The 24,483-nt window shown below is 46.4% G+C and overlaps 1 protein-coding gene across 1 annotated transcript in view; it reads left to right on the top strand.

Moving 5' to 3' along the window:
- Nucleotides 1-24,483, top strand: part of LOC125457647 (sodium-dependent organic anion transporter-like) — a 62,154-nt gene that overhangs the window by 6,189 nt on the left and 31,482 nt on the right. The window contains exon 2 of the mRNA XM_048542179.1: nucleotides 470-603. Coding sequence (XP_048398136.1) covers nucleotides 470-603 — 134 coding nt within the window. The remainder of the gene's footprint in view (nucleotides 1-469; nucleotides 604-24,483) is intronic.

Genomic DNA, 24,483 nt, shown 5'->3' with positions numbered 1-24,483 from the left:
AGTCTGACAGGATGTTTACTGTAATTTTCTGTTCAGCTAGCATTCATCGGAAAGTCATAAAGCATGGCCTGCATTTTTAAAATCTGCTCTCACGTCATGATAAGTGCCTTGGTGAAAGCAAGAATTCAGAAAATCAGCTTTATTAAGGCATGGAACTGGCAGAAGCAAAGTGGGCTGTATTTTTTGATCAAATGCAAAACAATAATGCTTGCTGCTAATTCCTGTGAAAGATTCCACTGAGATCTAATGATGTCTTTGGTGGACCTTTCGTCTTTCCTGATGACCATTTAAATCTGTTACCAAAGCAAATGATGGGTTGGCATGCAGCAGCAGCCATGTCGGAAAGTGGTCAATCATATTGAACTGAGTGCAAAACATGGCCTTCAGGAATTGAATATATTTTAATATGTGTATATCTTAATATGAATATATTCATGTTTTAAAATTAAAAACCATTTCTGCTTTTCAGTATTTCCATGACGGTGTGCTCCACAATCCTGGCCATTGGTTTCATGCCATTGAGTCTTTATATTTACTCAACTGCCTGGACATTGGAATTCAACAATTCCAGCACTGTGCCACAAATGCCTTATAAACAGATAGGTGATCAAAATTAATTATCCATTCTTCTTGATATTTTAATAAATTGTTGAACCATGTTTACATGCTTTATTTATTGTGTTGTAGTTGTGCTAAGGGCAAAGTACAAGGGGGTGGCGTCGGGGATCTCCAAAATGACCTTGGGGTCGATTAGGGATTTTGGACTTTCAAGTTTTGTTATGTTTTGTAAAGATGTTGACCAAGTGCTACTCAGTGTTGAGCAGGTTAAACATTAAAAGGGGTAGATAAAATGAAGCACTATTATAATATGCCCACAATTTTATTTTGTTTTTGATTCAAGTGTTAACGTAATTTGTCTTAATTAATTCATCAATTTATTCTATAAGCTTCAAACAAGGTTTGACCTCAAACTGCTTGGAAATGAACATTTGTAACCCAGCATAAATCTATTTTTTTGTGCCATATCAATATTACTTTCTCTGCTTCTATCACTGGTTAGGAAATAAGATTGACTCCAAATGACTTTGGCTGAATGCTCAAGACAGTTCTGGAAACCACCTCTATCGAATTTCATGAAATCTTTCTGATGTGACATGAAATTCAATACTTTTCTAAAGATCAGGCAAGGAGCTTAAGTGACTAACATGAGGCTTCTCCTTCTACACCATTGTTCTCAGTGTTCTGTAACATCTATGTGCTGGACCTTCAGCCAGATTGATTAAGCGCGACATGGAAGAACCTAACCTATTCATTAGATAATGTAAATAGGAAGGCGGTGGAGAGGTATGTACACTATGTAATGGAATTCAGATTCTGTGCTTAGATTTCAAACCAACCCCACATTATCTACAAGCCAAATTTGTAGTATCCTATGATTACTTTGTGTTCAAACATGACAATATCTTGGATGCTGCTCTAGGCTCAAGTCCACTCCTCTTAATAAACAAACATACAAACAATGAACAAGAAAAGGCTACTTAGCCATTTGAACCTGTTCTGCCATTCAATAAGATCATGGCTGATTGAGTTTAACCTCAACTGCATCCCTTCTGTTCCCTTGGTAATGTAGGGATCTATTGATCTGCCCTGTCCTATTTTCTTCACATAGTGAGGCCAATTTTGATCTCCCTCATTAAAATATTGATCCCCTCCACCCCAACTATACTATCTACTGTACTTGTCCTTTCCTGTGGTAACATCAGCTGGTACGGGAATTGAACTTGAGCTGTTGGAGTCACTCTGTGAATGGTGAAATTGCATCTTCCTTATCAGCTGTCTGCAGTGAAGGAATAGTTTCCCCTGTTGTCCCTATGAGTCTGTGGATGCAGCTTTATATTGGCTCACTCACATTCACTGCTTATAAATGAGGTGACAAATACTCTATACAGGTTCCAAGATACTCATTTAAAGATGTGCAGGTTAGGTGAATTGGTCGTGCTAAATTGTCCCAAAGTGACCAGGGATGTGCAGGTCAGATAAAATAAACATGGGAAATGGGAGATTCTGCTCCTTCTGTATCTGAGAGTTATTCATTTTACGTTAATACCCTGAATGTGACAGCAGCTGGTATTCTTGCTACATAAGGGCTGAAAGCAGACTTCATCATTGACATTATAATACCTCAGCACGGGTGTTGTCATTACAAATTGTTCTTTTCTAGTGAAAGCCGTTTCTTGTTCTATGCCTTAATACCACCGCATATCTTTGGTAGTGAGATTTTCTTTTAATATGGCCAAGGGATGTGGGAATCACTAAGAGTAAGCCATATTGCTATAAGTCTACAGTTACATGTAGACCAGATCAAATAAGGACACCAGATTCCTTCTTAAAGAACATGAGGGCATCAGATTTTGTTTTAAAACAATGATTAACCATGGTTACATAGTTGCTATCAGGCTGGGTTTTCAATTCCAGATTTTTCTTCAATTCAAAATTCACCACCTGCCATGGCAAGACTCAAATCCATGTCCCCAGAACATTTACCTGGTGTCCATAGATAAGCAGTTCAGGTGGATTAGCGTGAGAAACACAAGGTTACAGGGATAGGCTAGAGTGGTGGGCCTGGGTTGGATGCTCTCCAGAGGATTGGTATGGACTCAATTGGCCAAATGGCCTGTTTCCACACTATGGGGATTCTGTGATTCTGCGATTCTATGATTACCACTGTGACACCATCATCCCTTTGAGTGGTGGTTCACACTCAGATGGCAAATTAGTCAAGAGCTTTGCTAAATTGTTCACAAACCCAACAAATCATCATGTCGCTTAGTCATTGCATCTCTGCTATAGTTCTCACTTTGTCAAAATCTGCATGGAGTCACTTTGCTGTCAGAACATGACTTGTGTAATCGGATTCAGGTTTTCGATTCTATCTTTCCTTGTCCAGCTTCAGGTTCATGTACCAAACTTTGTTTAGGAGTCATTAGACTGTGGTCTTTGATGGCTTCTTTCATTGCATACCCATATCTATAGACTGTCAGATTATCCACAATAATATCCATTTTGGAAAATCACCAGCTCTTTTGTGTGCTGTGTTGATACTGTTCTTGGGCAATGAAAATGTTAACAAACGAAAATGTTGCAGCAGGATCTTGATCAGCGGGAAATGGACTGAGAAATGGCAAATGGAGTGTAATAGAGATAAATGTGAGGTGTTGCATTTTGGCAAGTCAAATCCAGGTTGGAATTTCATGGTAAATGGCAAGGCCTTAAGGACTGTAGTAGAAGAGACGGACCTTGGAGTTCAGGTGCATGGTTCTCTGAAAGTGCAGTCACAGTTAGACAGAGCAGTGAGAAAAGTTTTTGCACACTGGCCTTCATCAGTCAGGGTATTGAGTGGAGAAGTTGGGAAGTTACACATGACGTTGGGTATTGAGTTCAGTTTTGGTCACCTTGCTATAGGAATAATGTTATTAAACTGGAAAGAGTGCAGAAGAAATTTACAAGGATGTTTCCAAGAGTCAGCTTGGATCCGGAATAAGGTAGGTGAGCTTGCAGCTTGGATAGGTACCTGGGACTTCGATGTTGTGGCCATTTCGGAGACAGGGGTAGAGGAGGGTCAGGAATGGATGTTGCAGGTTCCAGGGTTTAGATCTTTCATTAAGGTCAGGGAAGGTGGTAAAAGAGGGGGAGGTGTGGCTTTGTTGGTCAAGGACAGTATAACGGCAGCTGAAAGAACCTTTGAGGTCCCATCTACTGAGGTGGTATGGGCTGAAGTTGCCGAGGAAGGTTTGTCGACTGAGTCAGTATGGGTGGAAGTTAGAAACAGCAAGGGAGCAGTCACCTCACTGGGGGTTTTCTACAGACCCCCAAATAGCAGTAGGGAGATCGAAGAACTCATTGGCCGGCAGATTGTTGAAAAGTGCAAATGTAGCAGGGTTGTTGTTATGGGTGACTTCAACTTTCCCAATATTGATTGGAACCTCCTTAGTGCAGATGGTTTGGATGGAGCTGTTTTTGTCAGGTGTGTTCAGGAGGGTTTCCTTACTCAGTATGTGGACAGGCCGACGAGGGGTGAGGCCATTTTGGATTTGGTGCTTGGCAATTAGCCAGGACAGGTGTCAGATGTCGTGGTGGGAGAACACTTTGGCGACAGTGACCACAACAGCCTCACATTTACCATAGCCATGGAAAGGGAAAGGAGCAGTTACTAGGGGAAGATATTTAACTGGGGTAAAGGAAACTGTGATGCTATCAGACAGGAGTTGGGAAGTACAGATTAGGAGCAATTGTTCCACAGAAAGGGCACAGCAGACATGTGGAGGCTGTTTAAGGAGCAGTTGTTGCGAGTGATGTATAAATTGTTCCTCTGAGACAGGTAAGAAGGGGTAAGATTAAGGAGCCTTGGATGACGGGTACAGAGGTGCTTCTTGTCAAAAAGAAAAAGGCAGCGTATGTAAGGTGGAGGAAGCAAGGGTCTAGCACAGCTTTAGAGGATTACAGGCTTGCTTGGCAGGAGCTCAAAAGTGGACTGAGGAGGGCCAGGAGGGGGCACGGAAAAGGCTTGGCAGGAAGGATTAGGGAGAACCCGAAGGCATTTTACTCATACGTGAGGAATAAGAGAATGATCAGGGGGAAGGTAGGGCCGATCAGGGATAGCATAGAGAACTTGTGCGTGGAGTCTGAGCAGATAGGGGAAGCCCTAAATAAGTTTTTTGCTTTGGTTTTCACTAAGGAAAGGGACCTTGTTGTGAATGACAACTTTGAGGAGCAGGAAAACAGGCTTGAACGGATCAAGATTGAGGAAGTTGACGTGCTGGAAATTTTGACAAACATTAAGATTGATAAGTCCGCAGGGCCAGACCAGATTTATCCTAGGTTGCTCCAGGAAGCGAGAAAGGAGATTGCTAAGCTGCTGGTGAAGATCTTTGCTTCCTCACTCTCCACGGGAGTCATATCGGAGGATTGGAGGGAGGCAAATGTTGTTCCTCTTTTCAAGAAAGGGAATAGGGAAATCCCCAGAAATTACAGACCAGTCAGTCTTATGTCTGTGGTCAGCAAGGTTTTGGAAAGAATTCTGAGGGATAGGATTTATGACTATTTGGAAAAGCATAGCGTGATTTAAAGGGAGCCAGCATGGCTTTGTGTGGGGCAGGTCATGCCTTACAAATCTTATTGAGTTCTTTGAGGAAGTCACAAGACAGGTTGACGAGGGTCGAGCAGTGGATGTGGTGTACATGGACTTCAGCAAGGCATTTGATAAGGTTCTCCATGACAGGCTCATTCATAAAGTCAGGAGGTATGGGTTACAGGGTGTTTTGGCTGTCTGGATTCAGAATAGGTTGGCTGATAGGAGGCAGAGAGTGGTTGTAGATGGTAAGTATTCTGCCTGGAGATCAGTGCTGAGTGGTGTCGTGCAGGGCTCTGTTCTTGGGCCTCTGCTCTTTGTAGTTTTTATAAATGACTTGGATGAAGAGGTTGAGGGATGGGTTAGTATGTTTACTGATGACACAAAGGTTAGAGGTGCCGTTGATAGTATCGAGGGCTGTTGCAGTCTTCAGCGAGACATTGACAGAATGCAGAGCTGGGCTGAGAAATGGCAGATGGAGTTCAACCTGGGTAAATGCCAAGTGATGCATTTTGGAAGGTCGAACTTAAATGCTGAATATAGGATTAAAGGCAGGATTCTCGGCAGTGTGGAGGAACAGCAGGATCTTGGTGTTCAAGTGCATAGCTCCCTCAAAGTTGCCACCCAGGTGGATAAGGTTGTTAAGAAAGCATATGGTGTTTTGGCTTTCATTAACAGGGGGATCGAGTTTAAGAGCCGCGAGGTTATGCTGCAGCTCTACAAAACCCTGGTGAGACCACACTTGGAATATTGTGTCCAGTTCTGGTTGCCCTATTATAGGAAAGATGTGGAGGCTTTGGAGAGGGTGCAAAGGAGGTTTACCTGGATGCTGCCTGGACTGGAGGGCTTGTCTTACGAGGAGAGGTTGACTGAGCTGGGACTTTTCTCTCTGGAGAGAAGGAGGAAGAGAGGTGACCTGATCGAGGTGTACAAGGTAATGAGAGGCATGGATAAAGTCGATAGTCAAAGACTTTCCCCCAGGGCAGGATTGACTGCCATGAGGGGTCATAGTTTTAAGGTGTTAGGAGGAAGGTATAGAGGAGCCGTCAGAGGGAGGTTCTTCACCCAGAGAGTTGTGAGTGCATGGAATAATTTACCAGTGGTAGTCATGGAAGCAGAGTCATTAGTGACATTTAAGTGACTGCTGGACATGCACATGGACAGCAGTGAATTGAGGGGAATGTAGGTTAGGTTATTTTATTTTTGGATTAGGTTTATTCCACAGCACAACATCGTGGGCCGAAGAGCCTGTACTGTGCTGTACTTTTCTATGTTCTATGTTCTATCTATGTTCAAGGGACTGAGTTATAGGGAGACGTTGGACAGCTAGGACTTTTTTCTTTACAGCGTAGGAGACTGAGGGGGTATCTGACAGAAGTATATAAGATCGTGAGAGGTATGGTTAGGGTGAATACACTCAGTCTTTTTCCCCAGAGTTGTGGAATTGAGGACTAGAGGGCATCAGTTTAAGGTAGGAGGGGAAAGAATACATGGGAACCTGAGAGGCGACTTTTTTTACACAGAGGGCAGTACACATATGGAATGAGCTGCCGTTGGAAGTGGTTCAGGCAGGTATATTAACATTTAAAAGGCATTTGGACAAATACATGGATGGGAAAGATGTAGAAGGATATGGGCCAAGTGCAGGGAAATGGGCTTAGCATAGATGGATATTTTGGTCAACACAGACCAGTTTGGGCCAAAGGTTCTGTCTCCATGCTGTAGGACTCTATGACTCTTTGGCATACAGAACCATTTGTTTGTCCCAAATGGTGCCTGGAATGCAGTTTGAAAACGACTTCTTTTATCGACCTTCACATACCTCTAACATTAAAAGTAGTCAAGTAATTAACAGTGTCATGTTATAGCAGCAGTTCTTCAATGGCTGGCATTTTGAGATATTTAGATCAATGTTTACTCTCGGTTTTTCAAGTTTCTTCACTGATACCATGTCTCTAACCCAGTCTGTAGCAGTTGTCACTTTTTGGTCTCACACTCATTTACTTTAAGCTGATATTCACCTAGAAGAATTCGAGATCTATAAAAAAAACGTTGTCATCTTCTAGGAGTTTTTTTCAGTAGTGGATGGCTTTGTGACCTGTGGAATGCTGAAAATTTCTTCTGGTTCATGCAGAGTTACCAATCCAACCTTTAAATTTGTTTCAGCAGAGATGAGTGGAATTTGCTTACCTTCGGTTATCTTATATGCCATATCTTCATTTTTCCCATTACATTAGACTTTCACCTTCATTTGGCCTCTTGGATTGAGCATTGTTTCATCATAAAGGTTCAGCCTTATCCTTGAGGACTCAATTTTGGCTCACAATTTCAAGGTACTTCACACAGTTCTATGAACCTTACGATGTTGCATGAAACATGCTTTCCACATGATGGATTGTTTTTGTTTCTTTTATGCAATGTCTTCCTTAATAGTTGCCAATTGCCCTCTGGCTTTGATGTGTCTGCTTGTTTTTTTTGGCAAATTTTTTTTTCAACATGTTGTTCTTATTTTACCTGGAATGTCTCTCAGCCTAATGCAAAGCTTTCTCTGTAATCCTAGTAATATGCTGTAGATGATGATTAACAACCTCAGAACTTCTGCACATTAATAGCTTTCTTGAGGGTCAATTTTTTTGTCCCTCAGTAGACATACATGCATGGCATTAAGAAAACCCTAATTCTGATGAGATCATCTTTCACTTTTCCCTAGGCAGACTTCTAATGGGTGCTATCACTGACAATTGACTTCGTCTCCACCTGAACCCTGAGGCGATAAATATACTGTTCATAAGTAACATTATAAAATTTGTCTTCAAAATCTCCAGAATCTCTCCTGTCTGGGTTCTATCTTCAGCAAGATTGAGGGTGTAATACAACATGCAGCACTTACTAGCCCACACTGATAATAGAGTGGCTGACCTTATTTTCTTGATCTTTTTATTTAATTCTGTAGCTTTTGTATGATGTTGCCATGGAAAATGGAGAAGAAATCCAGTTCTGTTGCAAATCTCCACAGAACAGCAGTGAATAGCATATTCATAGCCATCCTGACTCACTGAGCACTTTAAAATCACAGATCAGTTTTAATTCTCTCTTGTTTTCCTTTTCATTAATTATTTCTCTTTCCAGCTCTGAAAATTAACTTAATCCATATTGCTGCTTCAGATACTATGTTTCATAAAGGGCACTCACATTCTTTCTGAAGTGTGACAATCACGATTGGATGCAACAATTTAGTTGTGGCACAATTAGAACTTAATAAAATATTTAAATTAACCTCCCTGTTTTTTCCACACAATACCTCTATTTCTGAAACATCCCACATGCTGGTGGATGGAGTGTGCTGAACTTCAGGTGGTGGTACAGTTATTGGGAAGTGGGATTGCAAGGCAGAATTTATTACGGCACATCACACTGGGGAATCATAATGTCTGGATCCACTTAATCGCGGGAGAGGCTTCATGTTAATCTCCTGTCAACAGAAAATCTCCCGATTAAGTCAGAGGCGAGAGTGGGCTGACATGCGCATGGTAAAATGTTACTTAGGTTTGGTAAGCAACCAATTGACCCCTATTATCCCCAAATCCATTATAAATCAATAGTTGTTGATGGATTAAAAGGGAATTGCATGGATCTCATCAAAACATTTTAGGCCAATAAACCCTGCCTCTGATTGGCTTGCTGCTCTTGAAAAGATGACAGGATTTCTGCCTCTAAAGTCAGTAACCCCACAAAATGCCCAAAGCTGGCCTCTTAAATAGTTAATTGGCATTTAACTTGGTCAGACTTTGTCCAAGAAATAAACACAGTTCTCCCACTAGTGGGACAGATTCCTGATCTCAATAAATACTACTCATGTTAAATTGTTACATTATTTGAGGCACTGGAGACATGTCTTCAGCCAAGCCTCCTGGTTGTTACTTCTTGGCAGTCTCCTCTCTCGTGCTTTGCATTAACTATGTCTGTAGTTTCCTCCCCTTCTTCTACTTGTCCGTACCTGCGACCGCCCCCTTCCCCCCAAATCTCCAGTGACCTCTGCAAGTCAGTGAGCCTCCCATCCTAATAACTGCTATTATCTTAGTAGCCTGTGCGCTTCATTGCTTCAGTTCTGTTTTCATAGGCAGCACAAGGGGGAGCTTGGACCAGGGGCCTGTCGGGAAGCGGGTGAGTCAGTGATTTTACATCTTTAAAAGCTTACCTTGAGCGTTGGAGCCCTCCATTTCTGTTTTCAGCACCAGCACCTTGGAGAGCAGAGGTTTCTGGGCAAAGAGGGGCTTTTTTTTCCCCATCAGCGATATAAGTGATTGTTTTCTTCTGATGAGGGGTTTAGCAGGGATGGCAGTGCAGGGAGAGGAATGTTCCTCCTGCATGATGTTTGAGGTGAGGGAGACCATTAGTGTCCCATCCAAGTACATCTGCAGGAAGTGCACCCAACTCTTGCTCCTCCAAGACCGCGTTAGGGACCTGGAGCGGGAGCTGGATGAACTTTGGATCATTCGGGAGGCAGAGTGTGTGATAGACAAGAGTTACAGGGAAGTAGTTACTCCTAAGCATGAAGAAAGCTGGGTAACTGTTAGAAGGGGGGAAAAGCAGTCAGTGCAGGGATCTCCTGTGGTCGTTCCCCTGAAAAACAAATATGCTGTTTTGGATACTGTTGAGGGGTGGGGTACTTACCAGGGGCATGCACTGGGGTGCAGGTCTCTGGCACAGAGTCTGTCCCTCTTGCACAGAAGGGAAGGAGAGATCGGAAGACAGTGTTAGTCATTGGGGACTCAATAGTTAGAGGGACAGTTAGAAAGTTTGTCGGGAATGAAGGAAACTCACGGTTGGTGTGTTGCCTCCCAGGTGCCAGGGCCCGTGATGTCTCGGATCGTGTCTTTGGAGTCCTGAAGGGAGACGGTGACCAGCTCCAAGTCATGGTCCACATAGGTACCAACGACATAGGTAGAAAGAGGGATAGGGATGTCAGGCAGGATTTCAGGGTGGAAGGTGAGAGCTAGAACAAACAGAGTGGTTATCTCTGGTTTGTTACCCGTGCCATGTGATAGCGAGGCAAAGAAGAGGGAGAGATTTCAGCTGAACATGTGGCTACAGGGATGGTGCAGGAGGGAGGGTACATGGACAATTGGGGCTCATTCTGGGGAAGGTGAGACCTCTACAAACAGGACGGTCTCCACTTGAACCAGAGGGGCACTAATATCCTGGGTGGGAAATTTGCTAGTGCTATTCGGGTGGCTTTAAACTAGCTCAGAAGGGGGATGGGAAACTGTGGTGTAGTTCCAGTACACAGGAGGAAGAGAGTAGGGAGGACGTGGACAGGATCTCACTGTCAGAGGAGTGTGCTGGCAGACAGCAAGCTGGATTGAAGTGTGTCTACTTTAATGCTAGGAGTATCCGGGATAAGGTAGGTGAGCTTGCAGCATGGCTAGGTACCTGGGACTTCGATGTTGTGGCCATTTCGGAGACAGGGGTAGAGGAGGGTCAGGAATGGATGTTGCAGGTTCCAGGGTTTAGATCTTTCATTAAGATCAGGGAAGGTGGCCAAAGAGGGAGAGGTGTGGCTTTTTCAGTCAAGGACAGTATAACGGTGGCTGAAAGAACTTTTGACGAGCACTCATCTACTGAGGTGATGTGGGCTGAGGTCAGAAACAGAAAAGGAGAGGTCACATTGGGAGATTTTTATAGGCTTCCGCAAAGTTCTGGGGATGTGGAGGAGAGGATTGGCAAAACGATTCTGGGCAGGAGTGAAAGGAATAGGGTGATCATAATGGGAGACTTTAACTTCCCCAACATTGACTGGAAATGCTATAACTGTGGTACATCGGATGGATCAGTTTTTGTCCAATGTGTGCAGGACGGTTTTCTGACCCAGTATGTCAAAGTGCCGACAAGAGGGGAGGCCACTCTGGATCTGGTACTTGGTAATGAACCAGGCCAGGTGTTTGATTTAGTGGAAGGTGAGCCCTTTGGAGAAAGTGACCATAATTCGTTTACATTCAGTTTAGCAATGGAAAGGGATAGGAACATGCAGGGCAAGAGTTATAGATGGGGGAAGGGCAATTATAATGTGATTAGGCAAAACTTAGGAGACATAGAATGGGTTAGCAAAATGCAGGGGATGGGGACAATCGAAATGTGGAGCTGGTTTAAGGAACAGATATTGCGTGTCCTTGATAGGTATGTCCCTGTCAAGCAGGGAGGAAGTAATAAGGTAAGGGAACTGAGGTTTACTAAAGAAATTGTGTCTCTTGTTAAGCGGAAGAGGGAGGCTTATGTGACGATGAGACGAGATGGTTCAGATGAGGCGATGGAGAGTTACAGATTAGCTAGGAAGGATTTAAAGAGAGAGTTAAGAAGAGCAAGGAGGGGACATGAGCAGACGTTAGCAGGTAGAATAAAGGAGAACCCTAAAGCTTTCTATAGGTATGTGAGGAATAAGAGGGTGACTAGGGTAGGAATAGGGCCAGTCAAAGACGGAAGTGGGAAGTTGTGTGTGGACCCTGTGGAGATTGGAGAGGTGCTAAATGAATATTTCTCATCTGTTTTCACTCAGGAAAAGGAGAATATTGTAGAGGAGAAGACTGAGTTACGGGCTATTAGAATTAAAAGGATTGAGGTTAATAAGGAGGGGTGTTATCAATTCTAGAAGGTGTGAAGGTAGATAAATCCCCTGGGCCGGATGCAATTTTTACGAGGATTCTCTGGGAAGCTAGGAAGGAAGTGGCGGAGACTTTGGCCTTGATCTTTGAGTCCTCATTATCTACAGGTTTAGTACCAGAGGACTGGAGGATTGCAAATGAAGTGCCCTTGTTCGAGAAGGGCAAAAGAGATGACCCAGGTAATTATAGACCAGTGAACCTTACGTCTGTTGTAGGAAAGGTTTTGGAAAGGATTATAAGAGATAGGATTTATAATCCACTAGCAAGCAACAATTTGATTGGAGATAGTCAACATGGATTCGTCAAGGGCAGGTCATGTCTCACAAACCTCACTGAGTTTTTTGAGAAGGTGACCAAGCATGTGGATGAGGGTCGGGCAGTTGACATGGTATACATGGACTTTAGTAAAACCTTTGATAGCTTCCACATGGTAGGTTATTGGAGAAAATGCAGAGGCATGGGATTGAGGGAGATTTAGCTGTTTGGATTAGAAACTGGCTTTCTGTAAGAAGGCGACAAGTGGTGGTTGATGGAAAATATTCAGCCTGGAGTCCGGTTACTAGTGGTGTGCCTTAAGAATCTGTTTTGGGACCACTGCTGTTTGTCATTTTTATAAATGACTTGGACGCAGGATAAACTGCAGAATTGGGCTGAAAGGTGGCAAATGGAGTTCAATGCGGATAAATGTGAGGTGATTCACTTTGGGAAGAATAATAGGAAGGCAGAATACTGGGTCAATGGAAAGATTCTTGGTAGTGTGGATGTACAGAGGGATCTTGGTGTTCATGTACATAGATTCCTGAAAGTTGCCAGTTGAATAGTGCTGTTAAGAAGGCTTACGGTACGTTAGGTTTTATTGGTAGAGGGATTGTGTTCCGGAGCCGTGATGTCGTGCTGCAACTGTACAAAACGCTGGTGCAGCCTCACTTGGAATATTGTGTGCAGTTCTGGTCGCCCCCATTACAGGAAGGATGTGGAAGCATTGGAAAAGGTGCAGAGGAGATTTACCAGGATGTTGCCTGATCTGGAGCGAAGGTCTTATGAAGAAAGGCTGAGGGACTTGGGTCTGTTTTCATTGGAGAGAAGAAGACTAAGAGGGGATTTAATAGAGACATACAAGATGATTAGAGGATTAGATAGGGTGGACAGTGAGAGTCTTTCTCCAAGGATGATGACATCAGCTTGTACAAGGGTGCAAGACAGATGTCAGAGGAAGGTTCTTTACTCAGAGAGCGGTAAGGGTGTAGAATGCCCTGCCTGCCAATGTAGTTAACTCAGCCACATTAGGGGCATTTAAACAGTCCTTGGATAAGTATATGGATGATGATGGGATAGTGTAGGGAGATGGGCTTTGATTAGTTTACAGGTCGGTACAACATCGAGGGCTGAAGGGCCTGTTCTGCGCTGTATTGTTCTATGTTCTATGTTCAGTGAAGTTGTGCAGTGCTTTAGCGTTATAAGTCTGTGTTTTAATGCCTCCAGGTATTATAAATTGTTGCAATCAGCAACTAGCCCCAATATTGCATCTAAATCCCAGTTTCGAACAGGGTCTCTTAAAAGCACAATGTCTATTAATGTCTCTAGCACGTTTTCAAAATAACCTCCCCAGAACCTTCCAGGGAGTTCAACAAAATTTTAGTGTAATCTTTGAAGACTATTTTGTGGAGGGGGAATAAAAAAGAGGTCTGACGGATAATATTTATAAATCTTTCAATAAAAGTCCCAGATAAAAGATTAGCATGTAACATTAAAGTGCATAGGATTAGGGGTAGTAGACCAATTTGGATGAAAGTCTGGTTGGCAGACAGGAAACAAAGACTTGAAAGAGACAATAAAATGTGAGGCTGGATGAACACAGCAGGCCAAGCAGCATCTCAGGAGCACAAAAGCTGACGTTTCGGGCCTAGACCCTTCATCAGAGAGGGGGATGGGGGGAGGGAACTGGAATAAATAGGGAGAGAGGGGGAGGCGGACCGAAGATGGAGAGTAAAGAAGATAGGTGGAGAGGGTGTAGGTGGGGAGGTAGGGAGGGGATAGGTCAGTCCAGGGAAGACGGACAGGTCAAGGAGGTGGGATGAGGTTAGTAGGTAGCTGGGGGTGCGGCTTTGGTGGGAGGAAGGGATGGGTGAGAGGAAGAACCGGTTAGGGAGGCAGAGACAGGTTGGACTGGTTTTGGGATGCAGTGGGTGGGGGGGAAGAGCTGGGCTGGTTGTGTGGTGCAGTGGGGGGAGGGGATGCACTGGGCTGGTTTAGGGATGCAGTAGGGGAAGGGGAGATTTTGAAACTGGTGAAGTCCATATTGATACCATATGGCTGCAGGGTTCCCAGGCGGAATATGAGTTGCTGTTCCTGCAACCTTCGGGTGGCATCATTGTGGCAGTGCAGGAGGCCCATGATGGACATGTCATCAAGAGAATGGGAGGGGGAGTGGAAATGGTTTGCGACTGGGAGGTGCAGTTGTTTGTTGCGAACTGAGCGGAGGTGTTCTGCAAAGCGGTCCCCAAGCCTCCGCTTGGTTTCCCCAATGTAGAGGAAGCCGCACCGGGTACAGTGGATGCAGTATACCACATTGGCAGATGTGCAGGTGAACCTCTGCTTAATGTGGAATGTCATCTTGGGGCCTGGGATGGGGGTGAGGGAGGAGGTGTGGGGACAAGTGTAGCATTTCCTGCGGTTGCAGGGGAAAGTGCCGGGTGTGGTGGGGTTGGAGGGCAGTGTGGAGCGAACAAGGGAGTCACGGAGAGAGTGGTCTCTCCGGAAAGCAGACAGGGGAGGGGATGGAAAAATGTCTTGGGTGGTGGGGTCGGATTGTAAATGGCGGAAGTGTCGGAGGATAATGCGTTGTATCCGGAGGTTGGTAGGGTGGTGTGTGAGAACGAGGGGGATCCTCTTGGGGCGGTTGTGGCGGGGGCGGGGTGTGAGGGATGTGTCGCGGGAAATGCGGGAGACGCGGTCAAGGGCGTTCTCAATCACCGTGGGGGGAAAGTTGCGGTCCTTAAAGAACTTGACTGACCTATCCCCTCCCTACCTCCCCACCTACACCCTCTCCACCTATCTTCTTTACTCTCCATCTTCGGTCCGCCTCCCCCTCTCTCCCTATTTATTCCAGTTCCCTCCCCCCATCCCCCTCTCTGATGAAGGGTCTAGGCCCGAAACGTCAGCTTTTGTGCTCCTGAGATGCTGCTTGGCCTGCTGTGTTCATCCAGCCTCACATTTTATTATCTTGGAATCTCCAGCATCTGCAGTTCCCATTATCTCTCACTTGAAAGAGACAATTCTTTTTTGAATGGCAGGCAGTGATTTGTGGAGTACCACATAGATCAGTACTTAGACTCCAACTATTCATAACATATATTGATGATTTAGATGAGGGAGCTAAATCTAATAACTACATGCATGCAGATGACACATGTATGCAGTGTCAAGTGAGTGAAGGATGCAAAGATGCTTCAGTGTGGTTTAGAACAGTTGAGTGAATGGACAAATGCATGGGGATGAAGTATAATGTGAGGTTGTGCACTTTGGTAGCAAAACCAGGAAGGCAGATTATTATCTGAATGATGATAGTTTGGGAAAGGGGGAGGTGCAGTGAGGCCTGAGTGCTCTTCTACAGCAGTTGCTAAAAGTAAGCATGCATGTGTAGCAAGTGGTAAAGAGAACAAATAGGATGTTGGCCTTTTTAGTGAGAGGATTTGAGTACAGGAGCAGGGATGGCTTGTTGCAATTTTACAGGAAGTTGGTGAGACCATGCCTGGAGAACTGTGCATAGTTTTGGTTTCCTAAACTGAGGGAAGGATGTTCTGGCTCCAGAGGGTGTACAACAAAGGTTTACCAGACTGATTCCTGGGATGGCAGGTTTGGCACATGAAGACCATAATACCGATGGACCATAATACATAGGAGTAGAATGAAACCATTTGACCCATCAAGTCTGTTTCACTATTCAATCATGGCTGATATGCTTCTCAACTCCATTCTCCTGCCTTCTCCCTATAACCCTTGATCCTCTAACTAATCAAAACCCTACCTATCTCTATCTTAAATATAATCAGTATCTTGGTCTCCATAGCCTTCTGCAGCAATTAGATCTTCAGATTCACTACATTCTGCTTAAAGAAATCCCTCCTCATCTTAGTTGTAAAGGGCTATCCCTTCACTCTTATACAGTGCTTCGGGTCCTTGTATGTCCTATTAGTGGAAATATCTTCTGCATGCCCACTCTTTGCAGGTGTCTCAGTATCCTGTAAGTTTCAATGAGATGCCTCCTCATCCTTCTAAACTCCATTGTGCACAGAACTAGGATCCTCAACCACTCCTCACAGGACAAGCCCTTCATTCCTAGGATCATTCTTGTACACCATCTCTGGACACCTCTAACACGAGAACATCCTTTCTTAGATAGAGGGTGCAAAGCTGTTCACAATATTCCAAATGCAGCCTCTGCAGTACATTTCTGTCCTGCTTTCATGCCATCTTGTTTTTCTGTCAACTGAACATGCATGTTAACCTAAGAAAATCCCTGAGCTAGAACTCTCAAGCCCCTTTGTACTTTAGAGTTCTGAAGCCTTCCCAATTTAGAATCTAGTCCACACCTCTATTCTTCCTACCAAAATGCATCACTTCACACTTTCCCACATTATATTCCATTAGCTGCTTCTTTTCCCACTGTGTTAGCCTGTGCAAGTCCTTATGCCATCTCCCACATCCTCAACACTACTTGTCCCACCATAAATCTTTGTGTTACCTGCAAACTTAGCAACAATGCCCTCAGTTTCAGATTGTTAACGTATAACATGAATAATTGTGGTCCCAACACTGACTTCGAGCAGATCTCCATTAGTTACAGAATACGATCCTGAAAAAGATCCCTATATTCCCACCCTCTACCTTGGCCAGTCAGCCAAATCTGTATACATGCCAGTATGTTGCTCTTAACACCATGAGCTCTTGTCTTATTTGTCAAACTCCTGTATGAGGCTTATATAGGCTTGTCAAAGGCTTTCTGGAAATCCAAATAAATTACATCTACTGGCTTTCCTTTGCCTAACTTGTATGTTATTTCCTCAAGAATGCTAACAGATTTGTCAGGATGACCTACCTTTGAAGAAGCCATGCTGACTCAGCTCTATTTTACCATGTACTTCCAAATACTCTGCAATCTCATCCTTATTAATGGACTGTAAAATTTTACCAAATACCAAGATCAGGCTAATCAATCTATAAGTTCCTATCATCTGCCTATGCCCATTCTTAAATGGGGGTGGTACTTTAGCCATTTTCCAGTCAGCTGGGAATCCCACTGACTCCATTGATTCCTGAAAGATTATTACTAACACCTCCACAATTTCCTCAGAACTCTGGTATATAGTCCGCCGAGTCTGAGTTATTTATCCACCTTCAGACCTTTCAACTTCCCTAGCACCTTCTTCTTAGTGAACGTTACACTCACCTCTACCCTCTGACTCTCTTGAAGTTCTGGTATGCTGCTGCTGTCTTCCGCTGTGAAGACTGATTTCTTTGTTCCAAATTACTGCTTCTCCAGTCTCATTGTCCAGAGGTCCAATGCCCTCTCTTGCATCTCTCAACTCTTATATATCTAAAAACTTCTGAAATCTTCTTCTAATTTAGTAATTGGCTTACCATCACATTTCATCACATTCTCTCTTATAGCATGTTGAGTTGTCCTTTGTTAGTTTTTGAAGGCTTCCCAATCCTTTGGCTTCTCACTAATCTTCACCATATTATATAAAGTCATAGAACATAGAACATTACAGTACAGTACAGGCCCTTCGGCCCTCAATGTTGTGCCGACCTGTCATACCGATCTCAAGCCCATCTAACCTACACTATTCCATGTACGTCCATATGCTTATCCAATGACTACTTAAATGTACCTAAAGTTGGCGAATCTACTACCGTTGTAGGCAAAGCGTTCCATTCCCTCACTACTCTCTGAGTAAAGAAACTACCTCTGACATCTGTCCTATATCTATCACCCCTCAATTTAAAGCTATGCCCCCTCGTGCTCGCCGTCCCCAACCTAGGAAAAAGGTTCTCCCTATCCACCCTATCTAACCCTCTGATTATTTTATATGTTTCAGTTAAGTCACCTCTCAACCTTCTTCTCTCTAATGAAAACAGCCTCAAGTCCCTCAGCCTTTCCTCTTAAGACCTTTCCTCCATACCAGGCAACATCCTAGTAAATCTCCTCTACACCCTTTCCGATGTTTCCAAATCCTCCTTATAATGCGGTGACCAGAACCGTACGCAATACTCCAAGTGCGGCCACACCAGAGTTTTGTACAGCTGCAGCATAACCTCTTGGTTCCGGAACCCGATCCCTCTATTAATAAAAGCTGAAAAGACTGTATGCCTTCTTAACAGCCCTGTCAACCTGTGTGGCAACTTTCAAGGATCTGTGTACATGGACACCGAGATCTCTCTGCTCATCTACACTCCCAAGAATCTTACCATTAGCCCTGTACTTTGCCTTCCGGTTACTCCTAAAGTCATAGAGTCATACAGCATGGAAACTGAACCTTCAGTCCAACCAGTCCCTGCGGAATATAATCCCAAACTAACTAGTCCCATTTGCCTGCTCCTGGCCCATATACCTCCAAGCCTCTTCCCATTCACATATTTATCCAAAGGGTTTTTAATTGGTGAAATTATACCCACATCCACCACTTCCTCAGGAAGTTCATTTGACATGCAAACCACCCTCTGTGATAAAAATTTATCCCTCATGTCTTTGTTAAATCTTTTTCCTATCATCTTAAAAATGATTCCCCTAGTCTTGAAATCCCCCATCTGAGGGAAAACACAAATACATCAATGTTTTATAAACTTCTATAAAGTTGTCTCTCAACCTCCCAAGCTCCAGTGTAAAAAGTACCAGCTTATCCAACCTTTCTTTATAATGCATGCCTTCCTTACTTGGCAACATCCTAGTAAAGTTCTTCAGCTTACTAATATCTTTCCTATAACTGGTCAACCACAACTGGACACAATATTCCAGAAGAGGCTTCACCAATGTCCTGTACAATCTCAACATGACTTCCCAACTCCTTAACTCAAAGGACTGAGCAACGAAGGCACACCTGTCAAATACCTTTTTAACCACCATATGTGAAGCAAACTTCAAAGAATTATGTACCTACACCCCCAGATCCCTCTGTTCTGCAACACTGCCCAATGTCCTACCACTTATTGTATAAGCCCTACCCTCGTTTGTTGTACCAAAATGCAATACCTCACAGTTATCCAAATTGAACTCCATCTGCCATTTATCAGCCCATTTACCCACTTGATCAAGATCCCTTTGTAAATTTAGAAAACCTTCTTCACTGTCTACTATGCCACCAATTTTGGTGTCGTCCACAAACTTACTAACTATGTCTTCCATATTCTCATCCAAATCGTTTATATAAATGACAAACAAAGAAAGACCCAGAGCCAATCCCTGTGGTCATAGCCCTCGAGTCTGAAAAGGAATCCTCCACCACCACTCTCTGTCTCCTACTGTTAAGCCAATTATGTATCCAGTTGGCAAGCTCACCCTGAATCCCATGTGACCTAACTTTAGTAATTTGTCTACCAGCGAGTTTTGGGAAGACTTGTAGCTCAGGTTGAGGTTCTGGATGTGAGTTTGCTCGCTGAGCTGGAAGGTTAGTTTTCAGATGTTTCGTCACTTTATTTTTATTTGAGAAAATATACTTTATTCATAAGATGTACAAAAAATAAAACATATTTATACACCTACCCAGTCATGCAAGCCGCTCCGGGTTACCCAGGGGGTACATACATCAACTAAAGGAAAAAAACAAACAAAGAACAAAAAAAAAAGCAAAGAAAATACCCCGGCAGTCATCTCCCCGCACAGTCCCCGTTGGCCCACTGACCGGTTGGGGAAGGCGCCAGCTGGGCCCAGATACCAGATAGTGACCTTTTTTCTATTCTGGACGAGGGGTTTCATACCATGGTCTTTCCCCACCGCGCCTTGGCGGCGGCTGCCCCAAGCTTTAGCGTGTCCCTCAGCATGTAGTCCTGGACCTTGGAGTGCGCCAGTCTGCAACATTCGGCCAGAGTCAGTTCTTTCAGCTGGCAGACCAGCAAGTTGCGGGCAGACCAAAGAGCGTCTTTCACCGCATTGATGGTCCTCCAGGTGCAGTTAATGTTGGTCTCGATGTGCGTCCCGGGAAACAGCCCGCAGAGCACGGAGTCCCGCGTCACGGAGCTGCTCGGGACGAACCTTGACAAATACCACTGCAAGCCCCTCCAGACCTGCTGCGCATAGGCACACTCCAGAAGGAGGTGATCGACAGTCTCGTCCCCCCCGCAGCCACCTCGAGGGCAGTGTGCGGTGGCGCAGAGATGTCGGGCATGCATAAAGGATCTCACTGGCAGAGCCCCTCCAACCGCCAGCCAAGCAATGTCCTTGTGCTTGTTTGAAAGTTCTGGCGATGAGGCATCCACCCTCTCCTTTTCCCGAAGGCTCTCGAGGATATTACGTGCTGACCACTGCCTGACGGCCTTGTGGTCAAAGGTGTTTCCTTTCAAAAATTTCTCCACGAAGGACAGGTGGTACAGAACGGCCCAACTACTTGGAGCGTTCCGCGGCAACGAGGCCAGGCCCATCCTTCGCAACACCAGGGACAGGTAGAACCTCGGTATGTAGTGACACTTGGTGTTTGCGTACTGAGGATCTACGCACAGCTTGATGCAGCCGCACACAAAGGTAGCCGTCAGGGCGAGGGTGGCGTTCGGTACGCCCTTTCCCCCATTTTCCAGGTCTTTGTACATGGTGTCCCTGCGGACCCGGTCCATCCTCGACCCCCAAATGAAGTGGAAGATGGCCCGGGTGACCGCAGCGGCGCAGGTCCAGGGAATAGGCCAGGCCTGCGCCACATACAACAGTACTGAAAGCTCCTCGCACCTGACAACCAGGTTCTTACCCGCGATGGAGAGGGACCGGAGCGTCCACCTGCCCAGTTTCTGCTTCAATTTGGCGATACGCTCCTCCCAAGTCTTAGTGCATGCCCCAGCTCCACCAAACCAAACACCCAGCACCTTCAGGTAGTCTGTCCTGACAGTGAAGGGGATGAAGGAGCGGTCGTCCCAGTTCCCGAAGAACATGACCTCGCTCTTACCCCTATTGACTTTGGCACCCGAGGCCAGTTCAAACTGGCCGCAGATGTCCAACAGCCTACTCACCGACCGACGATCGGTGCAGAAGACGGCGACATCGTCCATGTACAGGGAGGTCTTGACCTGAAGGCCTCCGCTGCCTGGGATAGTCACGCCCTTCAGGCTCACGTCCTTCCTGATGGAGGCGGCGAAGGGCTCCACACAGCACACGAACAAGGCAGGAGAGAGCGGGCAGCCCTGCCTGACTCCAGATCTAACAGGAAAACTGTCCGATTCCCACCCGTTGATCGAGACTGTGCTAACGATGTTGGCGTAGAGCAGCCGGATCCAATTGCGGATGCCCTCCCCGAACCCCAATTTGGAGAGGACGTCCCTCATGTAAGCGTGAGAGACCCTGTCGAAGGCCTTCTCCTGGTCCAGGCTGACGAGGCAGGTGTCCACCCGCCTGTCCTGTACGTAGGCAATCGTATCCCTGATGAGCGCGAGGCTCTCAGCGATCTTCCTGCCCGGCACAGCACAGGTTTGGTCAGGGTGAATCACCGACTCCAGGACAGACCCGACCCGGTTGGCTATGACCTTGGCCAGGATTTTGTAGTCCACGTTCAATAGTGAGAAGGGACGCCAATTCTTAATTTCTTCCCTCTCCCCATTGCTCTTGTAAATGAGGGTGATGATGCCCTTCCTCATGGACTTGCACATTTCCCCTGCCCGAAGCGCACTATCGTACACCTCCAGCAGGTCCTGGCCAACCAGGTCCCACAGAGCGGTATACAGCTTGACCGGTAAGCCGTTGCTTCCGGGAGTCCTATTCCTCTGCAAGGACTTGAGGGCTCTGGCCAGCTCGTCCAGGGATATCGGCCGGTCCAGCCACTCCCTTGTGCCGTCGTCTAAGACCTCCGTGATAGACGACAGGAACGACTCTGAGGCCGTGCTGTCCGTGGATTTCGTATCGTACAGTCCGGCATAGAAGGATCTGCTGATCCTCAAAATGTCGTGCCGAGACGGCATCACCGAACCTTCGTCCTCCTTCAGCTGGCTAAGCACAGAGCTCTCTTTGTGCACCTTCTGAAATTAGAAATGCGAGCTCGTCTCGTCCTCCTCCACGGAGCGGACCCTGGACCGGAAGATTATCCTGGAGGCCTCTGTGGCGAAGAGCGAGGCTTGCTGGCCCCTCACCTTGCGGAGGTCCTCCGTGACATCGACCCCCATCAACTGCAGAAGGAGCAGGTTCTCCCTTTTCTGGAGTCGCGACAGCTTTCCCCGCCTCTCTCTCGCCTTCCGAACACCCTTGAGGACAAAGAACCTCTTAATGTTCTCCTTCACCGTCTCCCACCAGTCGCCCGGAGACTCAAAGAGGGGTTTCACGGTTCTCCAACCAGCGTTCTCCCTCTTAAGCTCCTCGATATTCTCTGGGGTCAACAGATGTGCAGGAAGGCCAGGTCGTGCAGGAGGGCCCAGCCCCGCAGGATTTGGAAATTAAGAATTGGTGTCCCTTCTCACTATTGAACGTGGACTACAAAATCCTGGCCAAGGTCATAGCCAACCGGGCCGGGTCTGTCCTGGAGTCGGTGATTCACCCTGACCAAACCTGTGCTGTGCAGGGCAGGAAAATCGCTGAGAGCCTCGCGCTCATCAGGGATACGATCGCCGACGTACAGGACAGGCGGGTGGACACCTGCCTCGTCAGCCTGGACCAGGAGAAGGCCTTCGACAGGGTCTCTCATGCTTACATGAGGGATGTCCTCTCCAAATTGGGGTTCGGGGAGGGCATCCGCAATCGGATCCGGCTGCTCTACGCCAACATCGTTAACACAGTCTCGATCAACGGGTGGGAATCGGACAGTTTTCCTGTTAGATCTGGAGTCAGGCAGGGCTGCCCGCTCTCTCCTGCCTTGTTCGTGTGCTGTGTGGAGCCCTTCACCGCCTCCATCAGGAAGGACGTGAGCCTGAAGGGCGTGACTATCCCAGGCAGCGGAGGCCTTCAGGTCAAGACCTCCCTGTACATGGACGATGTCGCCGTCTTCTGCACCGATCGTCGGTCGGTGAGTAGACTATTGGACATCTGCGACCAGTTTGAACTGGCCTCGGGTGCCAAAGTCAATAGGGGTAAGAGCAAGGTCATGTTCTTCGGGAACTTGAACGACCGCTCCTTCATCCCCTTCACCGTCACCAGACTACCTGAAGGTGCTGGGTGTTTGGTTTGGTGGAGCTGGAGCGTGCACTAAGACTTGGGAGGAATGTATCACCAAATTGAAGCAGAAGCTGGGCAGGTGGACGCTCTGGTCCCTCTCCATCGCGGGTAAGAACCTGGTTGTCAGGTGCGAGGGGCTTTCGGTACTGTTGTATGTGGCGCAGGCCTGGCCTATTCCCTGGACCTGCGCCGCTGCAGTCACCCGGGCCATCTTCCACTTCATTTGGGGGTCGAGGATGGACCGGGTCCGCAGGGACACCATGTACAAAGACCTGGAAAATGGGGGAAAGGGCGTACCGAGCGCCACCCTCGCCCTGACAGCTACCTTTGCGTGCGGCTGCATCAAGCTGTGGTTAGATCCTCAGTATGCAAACACCAAGTGTCACTCCTTACTGAGGTTCTACCTGTCCCCGGTGTTGCAAAGGATGGGCCTGGCCTCGTTGCCGCGGAACGCTCCAAGTAGTTGGGCTGTTCTGTACCACCTGTCCTTCGTGGAGAAATTTTTGAAAGGAAACACCTTTGACCACAAGGCCATCAGGCAGTGGTCAGCACGTAGTATCCTTGGAACCCTTTGGGAAATGGAGAGGGTGGATCCCGTAGTGTGGTTCCCCACGCAGACTGCCAAAGTCGTTTGGCAGAATGCCTCATCGCCAGAACTTTCAAACAAGCACAAGGACATTGCTTGGCTGGCGGTGAGAGGGGCTCTGCCAGTGAGATCCTTTATGCATGCCCGGAATCTCTGCGCCACCGCACGCTGCCCTCGAGGTGGCTGCGGGGGGGACGAGACTGTCGATCACCTCCTTCTGGAGTGTGCCTATGCGCAGGAAGTCTGGTGGGAGATGCAGTGGTATTTGTCGAGGTTTGTCCCGAGCAGCTCCGTGACGCAAGACTCCGTGCTCTATGGGCTGTTTCAGGGACGCACACCGAGACCAACATCAACTGTGCCTGGAGGACCATCAATGCGGTGAAAGACGCTCTTTGGTCTGCCCGCAGCTTGCTGGTCTGCCAGCTGAAAGAACTGACCCCGACCGAGTGTTGCAGACTGGTGCACTCCAAGGTCTAGGACTACGTGCTGAGGGACGCACTAAAGCTTGGGGCAGCTGCCGCCAAGGCGCGGTGGGGAAAGACCACGGTATGAAACGCCTCGTCCAGAACAGAAAAAAGGGCCCTATTTGGTAACTGGGCCCAGCTGGCGCCTTCCCCAACTGGTCAGGGGGCCAACGGGGACTGTGCGGGGAGATGACTGCCGGGGTATTTTCTTTGCTTTGTTTTTTTTTCTTCTTTGTTTGTTTTTTATCTTTTAGTTGATTGTATGTATCTCCTGGGTAACCCGGAGTGGCTTGCATGACTGGGTAGGT

Source organism: Stegostoma tigrinum, chromosome 1 (genome assembly GCF_030684315.1).
Source record: "Stegostoma tigrinum isolate sSteTig4 chromosome 1, sSteTig4.hap1, whole genome shotgun sequence".
NCBI lineage: Eukaryota > Metazoa > Chordata > Chondrichthyes > Orectolobiformes > Stegostomatidae > Stegostoma > Stegostoma tigrinum.
Note: the sequence above shows the minus strand (reverse complement) of the source record. Positions and strands in the feature narration are given on the sequence as shown.